The sequence below is a fragment of the Myodes glareolus genome, chromosome 19 (assembly GCF_982192425.1).
Source record: "Myodes glareolus chromosome 19, mMyoGla1.1, whole genome shotgun sequence".
In the NCBI taxonomy this organism is placed as follows: Eukaryota; Metazoa; Chordata; class Mammalia; order Rodentia; family Cricetidae; genus Myodes; species Myodes glareolus.
Genome location: NC_142044.1, coordinates 38,526,869 through 38,541,264, shown reverse-complemented (window position 1 = coordinate 38,541,264; position 14,396 = coordinate 38,526,869). Strand labels below are relative to the sequence as shown.

The window sequence follows — 14,396 nt, the reverse complement described above, 5'->3', positions numbered from 1 at the left end:
AAGGAGACGAAAAGAAAGTTGCTGCTGCGGAGCTGGGCATGTTTTCTCTAGATCACTGCTGCTGTCCTCCCTCCCCTCCTTATGTGGGCCAAGTGGGCAGTCACTAGTGGATACACTGGGCCCACCCAGGCACATTAGTGCCTTGGTCACCCAGCAGATGATTGGCTCACCTAAGAGGGCCTGGTGTGACCTTTGGAAACTTCAGAGCTCATCCCCAGAGCCACACTTCCTTCAACAAGGCCACACCTTCTGATCCTTCCCAGTCCACCAACTGGGTACTAAGCATGCAAATATATGAGCCTATGAGGACCATTCTCATTCAAACTGCCACAGAAGGTGTAAGTTTGTGTTTTGAAAAGAGCAGGACCAAGATGATCGTGTGTTTTTTCTTCTTTGTTCAATGTTGAACCATCCCTGCATCTCTGGGATGAAGCCTACTTGGTCATGGTGCATTACCTTTTTGATGTGTTCTTGGATTCAGTTTGCCAGTATTTTATTAAGTATTTTTACATCAATGTTCATGAGTGAAATTGGTCAATAATTCTCTTTGTTGAGTCTTTGTGTGGTTTGGTTATCAGAGTGACTGTGACCTCATAGAAAGAATTTGACAATGTTCCTTCTGTTTCTATTTTGTGGAATAATTTGAAGAGTATTGGTATCAGCTTTTCTTTGAAAGTCTGGTAGAATTCTGCACTAAAACCGTCTCGCCCTAGTCATTTTAATGACTGCTTCTGTTTTCTTAGGGGTTATCAGTCTATTTAAATTGTTTATCTGATCTTGATTTAACTTTGGTAAGTGGTACCTATCAAGAAATTTATCCATTTCTTTTAGATTTTTCCAATTTTGTGGAATGTTAAGTTTTTGAAATATGACCTAATGGCTCTCTGTATTTCCTTGGAGTCTGTTGTTATGTTCCCCTTTTCATTTCTGATTTTGTTGATTTGGATTTTTTTTTTTTTTGAGACAGGGTTTCTCTGTAGTTTTGGAAACTGTCCTGGTACTAGCTCTTGTAGATCAGGCTGGCCTTGAACTCACAGAGAGCCGCAATGCCTCTGTCTCTTGAGTGCTGGGATTAAAGCATTGATTTTGATATTTTCTCTCTGCCTTTAGTTTAGATAATTATTTATCTATTTTGGTGATTTTTCTTGAAAAACCAACTCTTTGTTTCATTGTTTGTGTTGTTTTCTTTGCTCCTATTGTGTTATTTTCAGCCCCCAGTCTAATTATTTCCTGCTGTCTTCTCTTAGTTGTAGCCGCTTCTTTTTTGATCTAGAGCTTTCAGGTGTTCTTTTAAGTCAATAGTATGAGATCTCTTAAATTCTTCATGAAGGCATTTTGTACTATGAACTTTTCTCTTAGCACTGCTTTCATTGTGTCCCATAAGTTTGGGTATGTTGTGTCAAAGATAACCTGTGGTGGTGGGTCTCTCCTTTTACTGTGTGGGTTTCTGAGATTGAATTTAGGTCATCAGATGTGGAGGCATTGAAGTGCTTCTCCCCCCACACCCCACCCCCACTGAGCTATCTCATACAGCCTTAGACTGTGAATTCTGAGACTGAGAAACTAAAAGCTATGGTTACAGAATAGAATATAATGATTTAAAATGATGCTATGAAATCAATAAATTGGCATTTGAAAGGAATGGAATAGAAGGTCTCCGTCCTCAGTTCTCAAAGGCAGGTGTTCGTAAATCTAAACTGAATAAAAGCAAAAGGCTAAGTTTTGATCACTTTAACTTTGAGAAAGATGACTTAGTATGATCCTGTTAATTCTGAACTTGCCTGTTAGATAAGAAATAACAATTATGGTCATGTGTGAGCCCCAGACCTGAGTGATAATATATTTTCCACAGGAATGTGTGTCAGCTGCTTTGTGTACACATTGGGACTGGATAGTCAGGCACAGCAATGGCAGAAGGGGGTATTACAGTTAACATGAGAGACATGGGAGATGTCAGCAAGTGGAGGAGGCTATATTGATCAGTGTGGCTGCAGATTAGAGTTGGAGACATCAGTGTGAGTGCCTTTGTGGCATAATGTTGATACAGAACACTGTGTATAGAAACGTTTTTAGGAGTGTATATATGCCCAGGCCAGCATAAATTTCATGGTTTTCCTGGGGAGATCCAAAAAGACCTATTCCCAACCAATTTCTTCTCTTCTTTATAAAGGTTTATTTTAGTGTGTATATTATGTGTGTGTTCACAGAAGTCAAAAGAGGATATTGTATCCCCTGGAGCTGAAGTTACAGACATGAGCTGTTGAACATAGGTGCTGAGAGCTTATTTCAGGTCCTCTGAAAATGTAGCAAATTTTTTTTTGTTGGTGTTGTTTGTTTGTTTGTTTTTGAGACAGGGTTTCTCTGTAGCTTTGGAGCCCCAAATGGTTTACCTTACAAAATTTAGCATAAAGGGCAGTTGGGTCAGAGGGAGTGATGATTGAAATTTCAGAGTCTGACAACAAGATGGAACAATAGCTCCACTATTACCATAGATCTGTATCTGCTATATTCTGCTTATTTTGTTGCTGTGATAATTAATCTTGAATGTCAGCTTGATGAGATATAAAATCAACATGGAAACAAATCTCAGGTGTGTCAAAGAGGGATTGTATAGACAAGGGTAATTGCATTGGAAAGACATATCTTAAATAGAGGTGGTACCATTCCATGGAATGGGGTCTTAGACTGAATAAGAAAACTAAAGAAAGCAAGCTGAGGACCAGCTTTCATTTCTCTCTGCTTCCTCACTGGATACAATGTGACCAATCATCTTCTTTCACTGCCACGGTAGACTATGCCCCTAGCACTGAACTGTGGACCAAAATAAACGAATCCTTCCTTAAGTTGTTTTTTTGTAAGATAGGTTGTCACAGCAAATAGATACCTGGTACCGTTGCCATGGCCTTGGCTGGTCATTGCAGTAACTGCTTCCCTGTGACCAGAAAAGACCACGGCATTGCAGCATACACTCCTTGCTCTGCTGTCTGACGAGAAGGGTTAGAAGTGATAGACCTTATGAACACTAGAGTACCATTTTTTAATGTATATGGGTATTTTGCCTACATGTATGTCTGTGTATGTCTGTGCACTATCCTAGTTCCTGTGGAAGGTAGAAAAGAGGGTTGGATGCCCTAGAACTGTTATTACAGATGGTTGTGAGTTGCCATATGTGTGCTGAGAATTTAACCCAGGTTGTATCATAATCAGGTTGCTGAATGCCAATACGAAGAGATGTTTTAAAAACAGGCAGGGAGGCTAAAGAGATGGCTTAACAGTTAAGAGTACTTGTTGCTCTTCCAAAGACCTGGGTTCAAGTGCCATTACCCAGATGACAATTCACAACTACCTGTAATGCTAGTTCCAGGGAATCCAGCATCCTCTTCTGGTGATGGCACATGGTAACAGACAAAAACACACATACACATAAAAACAAGTAAATAAAAGTTTAAAATAAATAAAATAGAAATAGGTGGGGGCAGGGGAAATCTTGATGCCCAGAAGAACAAAATAGGCATGAGCATCCTTTTTTCTTCCAGAGGCCATGCCTTTAACTCCAACACTTGGGAAGCAGAGGCAGATAGATCTTCCTAGTGCAGTCTGGGCTATATAGACAGACCCTGTCTCGAAAGGAAGGAAGGAAAAAAAGGAAGGAAGGAAAGAAAGGGAGAGAGGAAGGAAGGAAGACTAAAAATCATCAAAAGAAATGAAATAAAATGGTATTTAATGAAAGAAAAAAGTTTAAATCAAGAAAATTAGACCATTTCTAGCCAGATAGATGAAAGAAAACCTGTAATTTTCAGTAGTAGAGCTGATATTGATATGATTCACATCACACAGTGTGAGTCATAAATAGCAGAGACCGTGTAGCAACTTGATGCCTTAAATGCAGGTATCTTTTAGGAGGTAGATAAATCGATAAGTAGATAAGTCCTTAAAAGACATGAACTATTAGAACTTACTTGAAAAGGATTTTCCAGGCGGTGGTGGCTCACACCTTTAATCCCAATACTCAGGAGGCAGAGGCAGGTGGATCTCTGAGTTTGAGGCCAGCTTGGTCTACAAGAGCTAGTTCTAGGACAGGCTCCAAAGCTACAGAGAAACCCTGTCTCGGGGGGAAAAAAATGTCCTTAGGGAGGGCTGCCAATATGGCCCAGTGAGTGAAGCACTTGCCACTAAACTAATGACCTGAGTTTGGTCTCCAGAACTCATGTAAGAGGGAGAGAGCCAACTCCTGCAGTGTTCTCTGACCTTCACATATCTGTCGTGGTACATGTGGCACACATATAAAGGTAAATAAAACACTTTAAACCACTTTGTTCTTATTCTGTATAGCCTGGAGAATAATCTACAATCGCCATACTTTTGGTTTTAAGTGAATGTATTAAGTACATAGCAAACTGACATAAAAGAATAGATATAGGTAACAAAACATCAGCCAGGCACTGGTGGCGCACACCTTTACCAGCACTTGGGAGACAGAGGCAGGTGGATCTCTGTGAGTTTGAGGTCTACAAGAGCTAGTTCCAGGACAGGCTCCAAAGCTACAGAGAAATAAATCCTGAATAGAAAAAAAGAGATAACAAAACATCACATCAGATGTTTAAAGCATCCCATTAGAAATGGATGGGGGAAGTCCCATTGAAACTGTCAACTGCAGTCTCTACCCGCTAACTTGTGAGGCTTCTAAGTGAAAGAACAAATGGCAACAGAAAGATGACATCATTAAATCAGGTGCTCACAGCATCCTGCAGACACTGACTGGGGAAGTCAAGACAACCAGCTGGAATCCCCAATTGAGCTTTCTCTTTATGAATGAGCTCTGCATGACTGAACTTTCCCACTGGGCACTTTTATATTGTGAGATAAACAATGGGAACATGATGTGGTCAGGATTTACTTTTAGCTCTTGTTTTTTTTTTTGTTTTTTTGTTTTTGTTGTTGTTGTTGTTGTTGTTGTTGCCCTTGAACTCTTATTTATTTATTTATTTTTTGCTGGTTATGATTTTGATTTTTTTTTTCTTTTTAAGACTGGGCATCATATAGCCCATGCTGGCCCCAAGCTTGCTATGTAGTCAAGTATAACCTTAAACTCCTGATCTTCCTGCCGCCATCTCCCTAGTGCTGGGATGACAGACTTTGCCCCCATTCCAGACTGTGGCTACAGGGATGCTTCAGAGTGACCCAGGTGTGGGGATGAGAAATGCTGGTTGCCCTTGAACTCTTGGAGATCTGTGTACTTCTGCCTCACAGGTGCAGAGTGTAAATGCATATGCCACCATGCCTGGCTTTAGCGCTTTTAAGGATACAGTGTTTTTACTCCTTAGCTGTTTTGTAGTTTTCTTCCTATCCCAGACTTAGGAGGGGTCAGCCCATCCTGACTAGGTGGCCTTAGAGTATACTTTGAGACAAAATGCTTCGTGTGAGATGAGTGGGAGACAACCCCACTAACAGAGCCAGCTTATCAGTGAGCTCAAATAACACATGACAGTTTGCCAAAATAATGTACATTATAGATCTGTATTAAATAAGTTCCGTCTGTAACTGAAAGCCTTCCCACAAAGAAAACATACCCAGGTGCCTTCAGTGTGCATTCTACTGAGGAAAGATGATAGCAGTTTTGTACATATTCTCCAAGAAAACTGGTAAGAGGCAATTCCTCCCAGTTCATTATGCCAGTATCATTCCTACACAGTCGTCTTTTATGTGACAGTATCCAGAGAGATGTGAACAAATGTCTGCAAAGACAAGTCTGAACCTGGGCAGCTTTTTCTGTTTCTTTCAGGTGACTTAACTGGTCTGAGGACCATTCTCACTGGTCCTGAGGGAGGGGCCTAGTGTATCTAGTCAATTTCTGGGACTTTCTGAAATCTCTGAGTTGTATACTCTCTGAGCTTAAGGAACTTCCCTGCAAGATGGAATGGTTCACCTCCCTTTAGAATATTCTGTGTCTTAACCAGCTTTCCTCCAAGATGGAGGCTTATCTAGGAGAAAATTGTTACAAAACAAGCCAAACAGAAATTACAAGAAGAAATTATACATGGGCCATTGACCTGCATATACATAGATGTAAAATTCTTAACAAAAATTTAGGCAAATGAATTCAAGAATATATAAAATTAAAGAACATACATCATAACACTTTAGGTTTATATAAAGAAAGATATGTTTAGTGTAATACTGGAGGGATGATCAGTGGTTAAGAACCAGAGTTCAGGTCCCAGTCAGTACCCACATAGCAAGCCAGGCATCCTCTCCACACACACACCCTCTGTAACCCCAGCTTAGAAGTGCATAAAGACAAGAGCGTAGCGGGGGCTTGCTGCCTTCCTGTCTAGCAGAGAAAATGTGAGCTCCACATTCAGACATGGAGCCTGTCTCAGGAATAGGTGAATATGAATAGAATAATGAAGACACCAAATGCTTTTTTCTGATCTTTACACTCACATAGATGTGCATAAATTGCTGGGATTAATTGTTATCCAGAAATAATCATATCAATAAACAAAATATTTTACAAAGACCACTATTCTTTCCTGATTCAAAGAGTACCAATATACAAGGGAATGGCTTCAACCTAGTACATGAGACTGATAAGGAACCAACAGCTGACTTAAAAAAGAAAAGAAAGGATCTTTCTTTGTAGCCTAGGTTTACCTGGAGCTGCTAAGCATCTTCCTTCTGCCTCCAAAGTGCTGAGATTATACAGAACACCATGTATGTGTTTACACGCCTCAGTGGGGTCACTGGAAGCGTGAAGTGTTAATACTTGCCTTTCACGTGTTTGAAACGGTCTGTCTGTTGTTCACTGCATATGTCAGGCTAGTTGGCCCTTGAGTCTCTCAAGATTCTCCTGTGTTTGTCTCTCTTCTCACCATAGGAGCACTGGGATTTTCATTCAATAACCCATGGCTTCTGGGACAACATTATTCATTCATGCAGGGTGTCTCCATTCAAATTCCCTTTTTAAAAATTATATATTTTAAATTAGCTTACAAGGTAGTAGATCACCATAAGGCCGTTTCATACATCCTTAGTTTTGGTTAGCCTTCCCTCTGAACCCTCTCCTATTCCTTAGTCCCTTGCCTACCTACATTCTTGCTTAGGCCTTTCTGTCTCTTGTATTTCTCCCACCTACTCTGATATCATGTGTGTTCTACGTCCCTCACCCCAGACTTCTTCTCCCCATCTCATGGGGTTCTTCTGGCTTCTTGACCTCTACAGACACTCCAGATTAAACATACAAATCCAAAATTCAAAGCTGGGATTTTTTTATATGAGGAGAATGTATGCATATGCCTTTCTGAGTCTGGGCTACCTAACTCAGAATATTTTTATTCTCCCCTTTCTTCTACAAACTTCATATTTTCATATTTCTTTACAACTGAGTAAACGGCATTGTATTCCACAGTGTACCACATTTTCATGATCCAGTCACTGGTTATCTGGCAGGCATTTAGGCTGGGTCCATTTTCTAGACTGTGATTAGAGCCACAGTGACTTTGAACTTGCAGGTAGTAGGATATAGATCCCTTTGGGTCTATGCCCAGGTATGATGTAACTGGGTTGTGTGTTCTACTTTTAGCTTTCTGAGAAACCTCCATGATGTTCTCAAAGTGGCTACAGCGATTCAAATTCTCATCAACTGTGGGTGAGCACCCGCTTTACCACCTCTCACCAGCATGTGTTGTCTGTTGTCCTTATGACAGTCACTCTAAGATCAGATAGAATCTCAAAATATCATTAATTTCCATTTCCCTGATGGATAAGGATATTGAACACCTGTAAATAGCTGTTTACTAACAGCTTGTATTTCTGGGGCTGTAGAGATGGCTCAGCTGTTAAGAGAATTTGCTCATTTTCCAGAGGGCTTGAGTTTAGTTTCCAACACCCATGTCAAGTGGCGTACAACTATCTGTAACTCCTTCTCCAGGAGATACAACACCTCTGCCCTCCACAGGTACCTTCACACATACACATACTCACATGCATACACACATGCACACACACATAAAATTTAATAAAAATAAATATTTTTAAAAACAGTTTGCATTTCTTCTATTTAGAAAGTTCTTACCTATTCATATCTTGATGTGTTTTCCTACTTTTCTAGCAGTTTCAGAGTTTCAGGTGTTATGTTGATATCTTTAATCCATTTGCAGTTGATTTTTGTGCAAAGTAAAAGAAAGACCTGGTATCATTCTTCTACGTGTGTCTAATTTTCCCAACCCTATTTGTTGAAGATATTCTTTTCTCCTATCTGTGTTTGGATAGCCTCATGTAAAATTGAAGCTGTAGTTGCATGGCCTTGTGTATGTGTTCTTAATTTTATTCCATTGATCACTGTAGATGTCTGGTTTTCTGTTAGCCCCATGCTGGTTTATCACTATAGCTCTTCATTACAGCTTGAAATCAGGTGTGGTGCTCTCCAGCAGTGTGCTTTGCTTAGGACTGCTCTGGCTATTTGAGTTCTGGGACTTAGTGGAGAGGTCGAAGACAAAGCCCCAGTGATCTGTCACGTGGCTGTAGGCTTTGGTGTGCTGGGGCTTTGTAGAGAAAGGAGGAAGCATCTTCCTACAACTCTGTGAGCTTCCCCAGCCAGCACTCTAGAAGCAGTGCCTTGACTGGAGACAGCATGCTACGCCTGGTCCTGTCCTGGCACTGTCTGGTCCAGAACCTGTTGGTTCTGATTCTAATAGCAGCAACTGCTTCTGAACTTTGGAAGGAAACCCTAGTGTGTGCATGTGTTCATGCTCACTGCGGGAGAATTGGTATGCACTTGGAGTATCCCTTCGTGCCTATTGGCACAGGGCTGCTAGCATTGTCACAGTGGCCTCTGTGAACAGTTGTAGCCTCCATTCTAAGGAAGCCTTGGCTTAGGTAGATGCATGTGCTCTCCTAGAGGGAATACTGTTGAGCCACCGTCTGGAGTGGGTGACCCCTTCAGACCTAGCAATACAATGTAAGTGCTCTTTTCCGTGGCCTTGCCAGCACTTAGCAGTTCTTACCTTTCCTGTTTAGTGAGTTTACTGGGTGCTTATATCATATTATGCCTTTAATGAGCACTTCTCTGAAGAATGAAACTGAGCCATTTCCATAATTGCTGTCTACTTTCTGCTGTGTCATCTATGCTCCGCTATCTCTTTATCTGTAGGATTTTTGTATATGTTTAGTGTGCCTGTGTTCAGATCAGATATGCCATAGTGTGGATGTTCTTTGTAGCAAATGCTTCTCGTTTTGAACTAGCCTTTTTCCTTCTCCCCCGCCCCCTGTCTTGGTAGGATCTCACTTTGTAGCCCTGGCTGGCCTGAAACTCACTTTGTAGGCCAGGGTGTCCTCTTACTCACAGAGATCTACTTGTCTCTGTCTCCTGAGTGCTAGGATTAAAGCATGGGCCACCATGTCTAGTCTACTCTTGGTTTCTTGATAAGGAGATATTCTCAGTCCCAACTTTATTATAGTCCAGTTCACCATTTTTTCCCTGTGTGCTGGTTTTGTGACTGTCTTGGAGATTAGCCCCACTGTAAAACTAAGTTTTCTCTGTTTTTTTCTAAAAGCTCATTTTTTTTTCAGCATTCACATTTACAGCATGGACTGCTTTATATCTTGAACATAGAGTCAAGGGTCCCTTTCCAAGTGTCTCTAGTAAGCTCAGTATGTCTATGAGAGAGCCTGTTCACTGTCATGGGAAATCTATGTGTGTCTCACATGCCCGAGGCTCCGCTCTGTATGGGGCATAGCCTGTGTTTTGTGTATATTTTACTCAACTTCATCTCCACAATGTCCCCTTATGTGGTAGCAAGTCCAGAGCTTGGGGTCCAGATGTCATACACGAGTGAGGCCTGGGTAGTCCAATGCATCCTCTAGCTTTACAGTTCTTCAGGTTCATGTGCACCTACCCTGGCCCAAGTGGAATCTCAGCAGTGGGAGTTAACCAGCAGGTCCTCCCTCTGTCATAAGAAAAGATGACTGGGTACCAAGAGCACTTCCCTGGGAGGTTTGAAGCTTGGGGATTGCTTTCCATTTGAGCCGGCTGCTTGTTGTAAGTTCATATTTGTGATGTGGGCCATCACCTGATACCCGAATTTTCCATCAGTGCTTAGCCACTTCTTTTTTCCCTAGTGTGGCCTCTTCCTGTCTGATACTGGAAGAGGCAACCTGATGGTCCTCTGACAACTATTCACCTCAACACTAAGGAAGCAGATGGCAATGTCACAGACACAGGATTATGAATGCAGAAGCCACCATGTCGATGAGCAGGAGCCCAGGATTCCAGGATCGAGCACCAGGTAAGGAGGCAGTGTCCACTCCTGATGAATTGTCCAGTTCCTGGGAAAGTGGGAGGGAACAGCCCTTCACAGAAAAGGTAGTGTGACTCCAGGGCTCTTGGCATACCCCTGATAGTTCTCCGACCCATGTCTATGAGGCTGTCCGCTTTCACGCGCCTTCTCTCAGGGCCTCACCCGTGCTTGCACTTACTTCTTTCTGTCTCTGTAGTCCTCTGTTCTCAGCACAGCCCCTCACTGCAGCATACCTGCACACTTGGTAGAGGCTGGGGCATGCCTCCTCAGGAACTTTGATGGACATATGAACTGGGCCAGATTTTGCTGCCACTCTGGACATCAATCCTTATGAACACTAGTAGTCGTACCTCATTTATATTTTTCTAATTTTTTTTTTTTTGAGATAGAGTTTCTCTGTGTAACAGTCCTGGCTATACTGGAGCTCACTTTGTAGACCAGACTGTGCTCAAACTCACAGAGATCTGCCTGCCTCTGCCTCCTGAGTGCTGGGATTAAAGGTGTGCACCACCACCGCCTAGCTTAATTTTTTTTTAAATATTTATTTATTATGTATACAATATTCAGTCTGCATGTATGCCTGAAGGCCAGAAGAGGGCACCAGACCTCATTACAGATGGTTGTGAGCCACCATATGGTTGCCGGGAATTGAACTCAGGACCTTTGGAAAAACAGGCAATGCTCTTAACCACTGAGCCATCTCTCCAGCCCACTGCCTAGCTTAATTTTTAGCTTTTTATCTGGAAGTAATTCCACATTTACAGGAGAGAGAGAGAAAGGGGGGGGGGAGATTAGTCCCAAGAATATCCATGGGTTGTTGCTCTGAGTTGTTAGCTGCCCATCCTTTCTGAGTTAGTTCTGGACAGGCCACATGTGTTCTGCTTTAGGCTTTTCAGGTGAGTCACATAACCAAGACACATGACAGATCAGATCTGATGTTGACCCAAGGCTTTGATTGCCTCTGCCACCTTGAACCATAGTGCCAATTCCCTATTGTATTTATAGCCCTTTCTACACCTGTATGGTACAGAATTCCTCAGCCAATTATGCCTGCCTCTACCTTCTGACTCTCCTTAGCCTTTATAACCTAGATGTTTTCCACAGCCTTTCTATGACTTTTGTTCCCTTAGCTCATCTGGTTAAAGTACTTACCTAACATGCACAGAACTCTAGATTGAATCGCCAGCACTACATAGAATGGGCATAGTGGTGCAGGTCTGTAATCTAGTACTTGGGAAGTGGAAACAGGAGGATCAGAAAGTCAAGGTCATCTTCAAATGAAAAGTTTGACGCCAGCCTGTGATACATAAGACTGTCTAAAAAACCAACAACCAACCAACCGAACAAACAAAAAACAAACCCAAAAAACAGTGGATGGGAAATGGCTTAGTAGTTAAGCGCACTGGCTGCTCTTCTGGAGTCAATTCCTAGCACCCACATGACTGCTCACAACCATCTATAACTACAGTTCCAGAGGATACAAAGCTGTCTTCTGGGCTTTGCAGTCATTGCACACACATGGTGCACAGGCATATTTAAACAAAATACCTATAGACATAAAAATAAAATTAATAAACAACAACAAATTGTTGGCTAATGGGTATACCCACCATAATCTACCAGCCCTTTACAGGGTTCAGTCAAGCATCTGCTGAGAAGGTTGGGTCTTTGTGCAGGTTAGGTTAAACCTCTGACAATAGACCAGTATAACCTCCTATATGTGTCACAGTTGAGTTTGAGACTTTCTTTTAGCTTTACTTAGTTTTCCAATACCAGAATTTATTGTTTTCGTTTGTGCTGTGAGTTAAATGCAGGGCCTTACGGATGCTAAACAAGTGAGTCATCCCCAGTCCCACAGATTGCATCAATCTGGAGTCTATTCTTGAATATGGTGTGAAGTGTTGATTTGACTTTTGGACTCCACATCTGACCCCAGTTTTTCTTCTTTCTTTTCTTATTTTTTTCTTTTTAAAAGATTATTTATTTATTGCATACAGTGTTCTGCCTGCATGTATCCCTGCTTGCCAAAAGAGGGCACCAAATCTTATTACAGATGGTTGTAAGCTATCATATAGTTGCTGGGAATTGAACTCAGGACCTTGGGAAGTGCAGCTAGTGCTCTTAACTTCTGAGCCATCTCTTCAGCCCCCCCCTTTTGTTTTTTGTTTTTTATTTTTATGTTTTTGAGACAGGGTTTCTGTGTGTAATCCTGGCTGTCCTGGAATTCACTCTGTAGACCAGGCTGACCTTTGATTGAAGGAGACCTGCCTGCCTCTACCTCTGGAGTGTTGGCATTTATGATGTGTATCATTATGGTCAGCTGTGACCCAGTTTCTTGGTACCTTATTAAAGATTGCCTTCACCCCATGTGATCATGTCCTGAGAGTTTTACTGCACTGGGGATGCTTTAGCTAACCCATGTGCTTCCATTGACTTCTTTATTTGGTTTTTGGGATGGTTTTTTGAAACAGATTCTCTTTGTGTAGCCCTGGTTGGGCTCACAGGCATCTACGTACCTGTACCTCCTGAGAGCTGGAACTAAAGTTGTACACCACCATTTGACATGTGCCAACTACACTTCGTGATGGTGGCTGTTCTGCTGCTTCCAGGCCTCCCCGGTTCTCATTGTTTACTCTTGCTCACATGACACAGTCTAGGTAGGCAGGGTTCGTCCCACAGCAGTGTCTCAAGTGTCCCTATTACACAGAGTGTACAGAGGGCCCTGCCGGTAAGCAGTGCCACTGAGAACCCTAGACCTGAGCCACGCAATGTGGATATGCTCATACACCACAAGGGTTCCTGGTGGCTACGTTGTCTGTGTGTCCAGCTTGCCTGTGGAACCAGATTATTCTTTGTTGTGCTCATTATTGGTCCCTTCTCACATGACACCCTGCTCTAGCCGGAGTACTCACCCTAGTCAGGTGGTCCATTGCCCATGGATTTCGTGTCTCTCTTCATATTCCTGATGAAACAGAGCTTCCAGCCACTCAGTCTGCTCTGCTGAAATGTTTTCTCCTGCTAAGTAGGCTGCTTTGGCTTTTCTGGTGTGCAGGCTCTTGCTCTCACTGTGGAGAACAGTGCCCGTTGGAGATACCGTAGAGCTTGCCTCCATCCAGGCGTGTGCTCCCGTGCAGATTGTATTAGTTTGAGGGAGTTTTCTTGGCAAATATGTTAGATATCATGTCACTTTCCCTGGAGTTTTGTGTACTGGTGAAGAAGCCCTCTCCTGCTTCATGACTCTTCTTTGAAGGTTTTGAAGCTTTTTTACATTCCTTGTTAATCTATGTGGATCTACTTTTTTTTTTCCACCAACATCCAGCAATCCTAGCTGGAGTCTTGTCTTATTAATCTGAAATCTTCCATCTCTCCAGTCTGTAGATCTGTCAGGGACAACAAAGGCCCCCTGTCCATTAATCCACCTGCCCCAATCCCAGCCTAAATGTACCCTATGAAAAGGTGTTCTGTTGGCATTTTAGCTGGAAGTAGACTGAAATGCAATTCTTTTTCTTGTTGTTCTTACTGGTTTTTTGGTTTTTTTTCTTTTTTGGTTTCTCCATGTAGTCCTGGCTATCCTGGAATTCACTTTGTAGGCCAGACTAGCTCGAATTCAGAGATCCGCCTGACTCTTCCTCTGCCTCTGAAGTGCTGGGATTAAAGGTGTGCACCCCCAGCTGAAATGCAGTTCTTTAGGGAGCCCTACCAGAAAGTGGGGTTAACTTGAGCCTCTCAGTCACTTCAGCCTTATGGAAATAATGTTATCTCCTAACTGCCTATCTTATTGTTGGGTTTGGGTCTTTCAGATGCTTGTTTGTTGTGGGTTTTTGTTTTGTTTTTTGAGACATTTTCACTCCATAGCTCAGGCTGCCCTTGAATGTGCAGTTCTCCTCCACATCAGCCTTTCTTGTTCCTTCGGGAGATATTTGTTTGGACAAATTATTGCTACGAGCCTCTCTAAGGCAAGAACATAAAGAACACTGCGCCCACAGAGCCAGAATACTCCCATTTCAATACCAGGGGCTGCTGAGAGGGGCCTGTTCTCTGCTATGCCATTAGGACCTTTGGTGTTCATTGCCCTGATTCCAACTTGTGATTGTCATC

At 42.3% G+C, this 14,396-nt stretch overlaps 1 protein-coding gene across 6 annotated transcripts in view; it reads left to right on the top strand.

Moving 5' to 3' along the window:
- The window catches only part of Arhgap39 (Rho GTPase activating protein 39), a 95,088-nt gene that overhangs the window by 37,468 nt on the left and 43,224 nt on the right, over positions 1–14,396 (top strand). For 5 of the 6 annotated variants that reach the window (XM_085679145.2, XM_085679143.2, XM_048454588.3 and 2 more), the window contains exon 2: positions 10,120–10,286. In XM_085679145.2, the coding sequence (XP_085535271.1) occupies positions 10,201–10,286 (86 nt within the window). In that variant the 5' untranslated portion in view covers positions 10,120–10,200. Of the gene's footprint in view, positions 1–7,583; positions 7,649–10,119; positions 10,287–14,396 lie in introns of those variants that run through there. The other variant, XM_048454587.3, reaches the window with a different exon arrangement.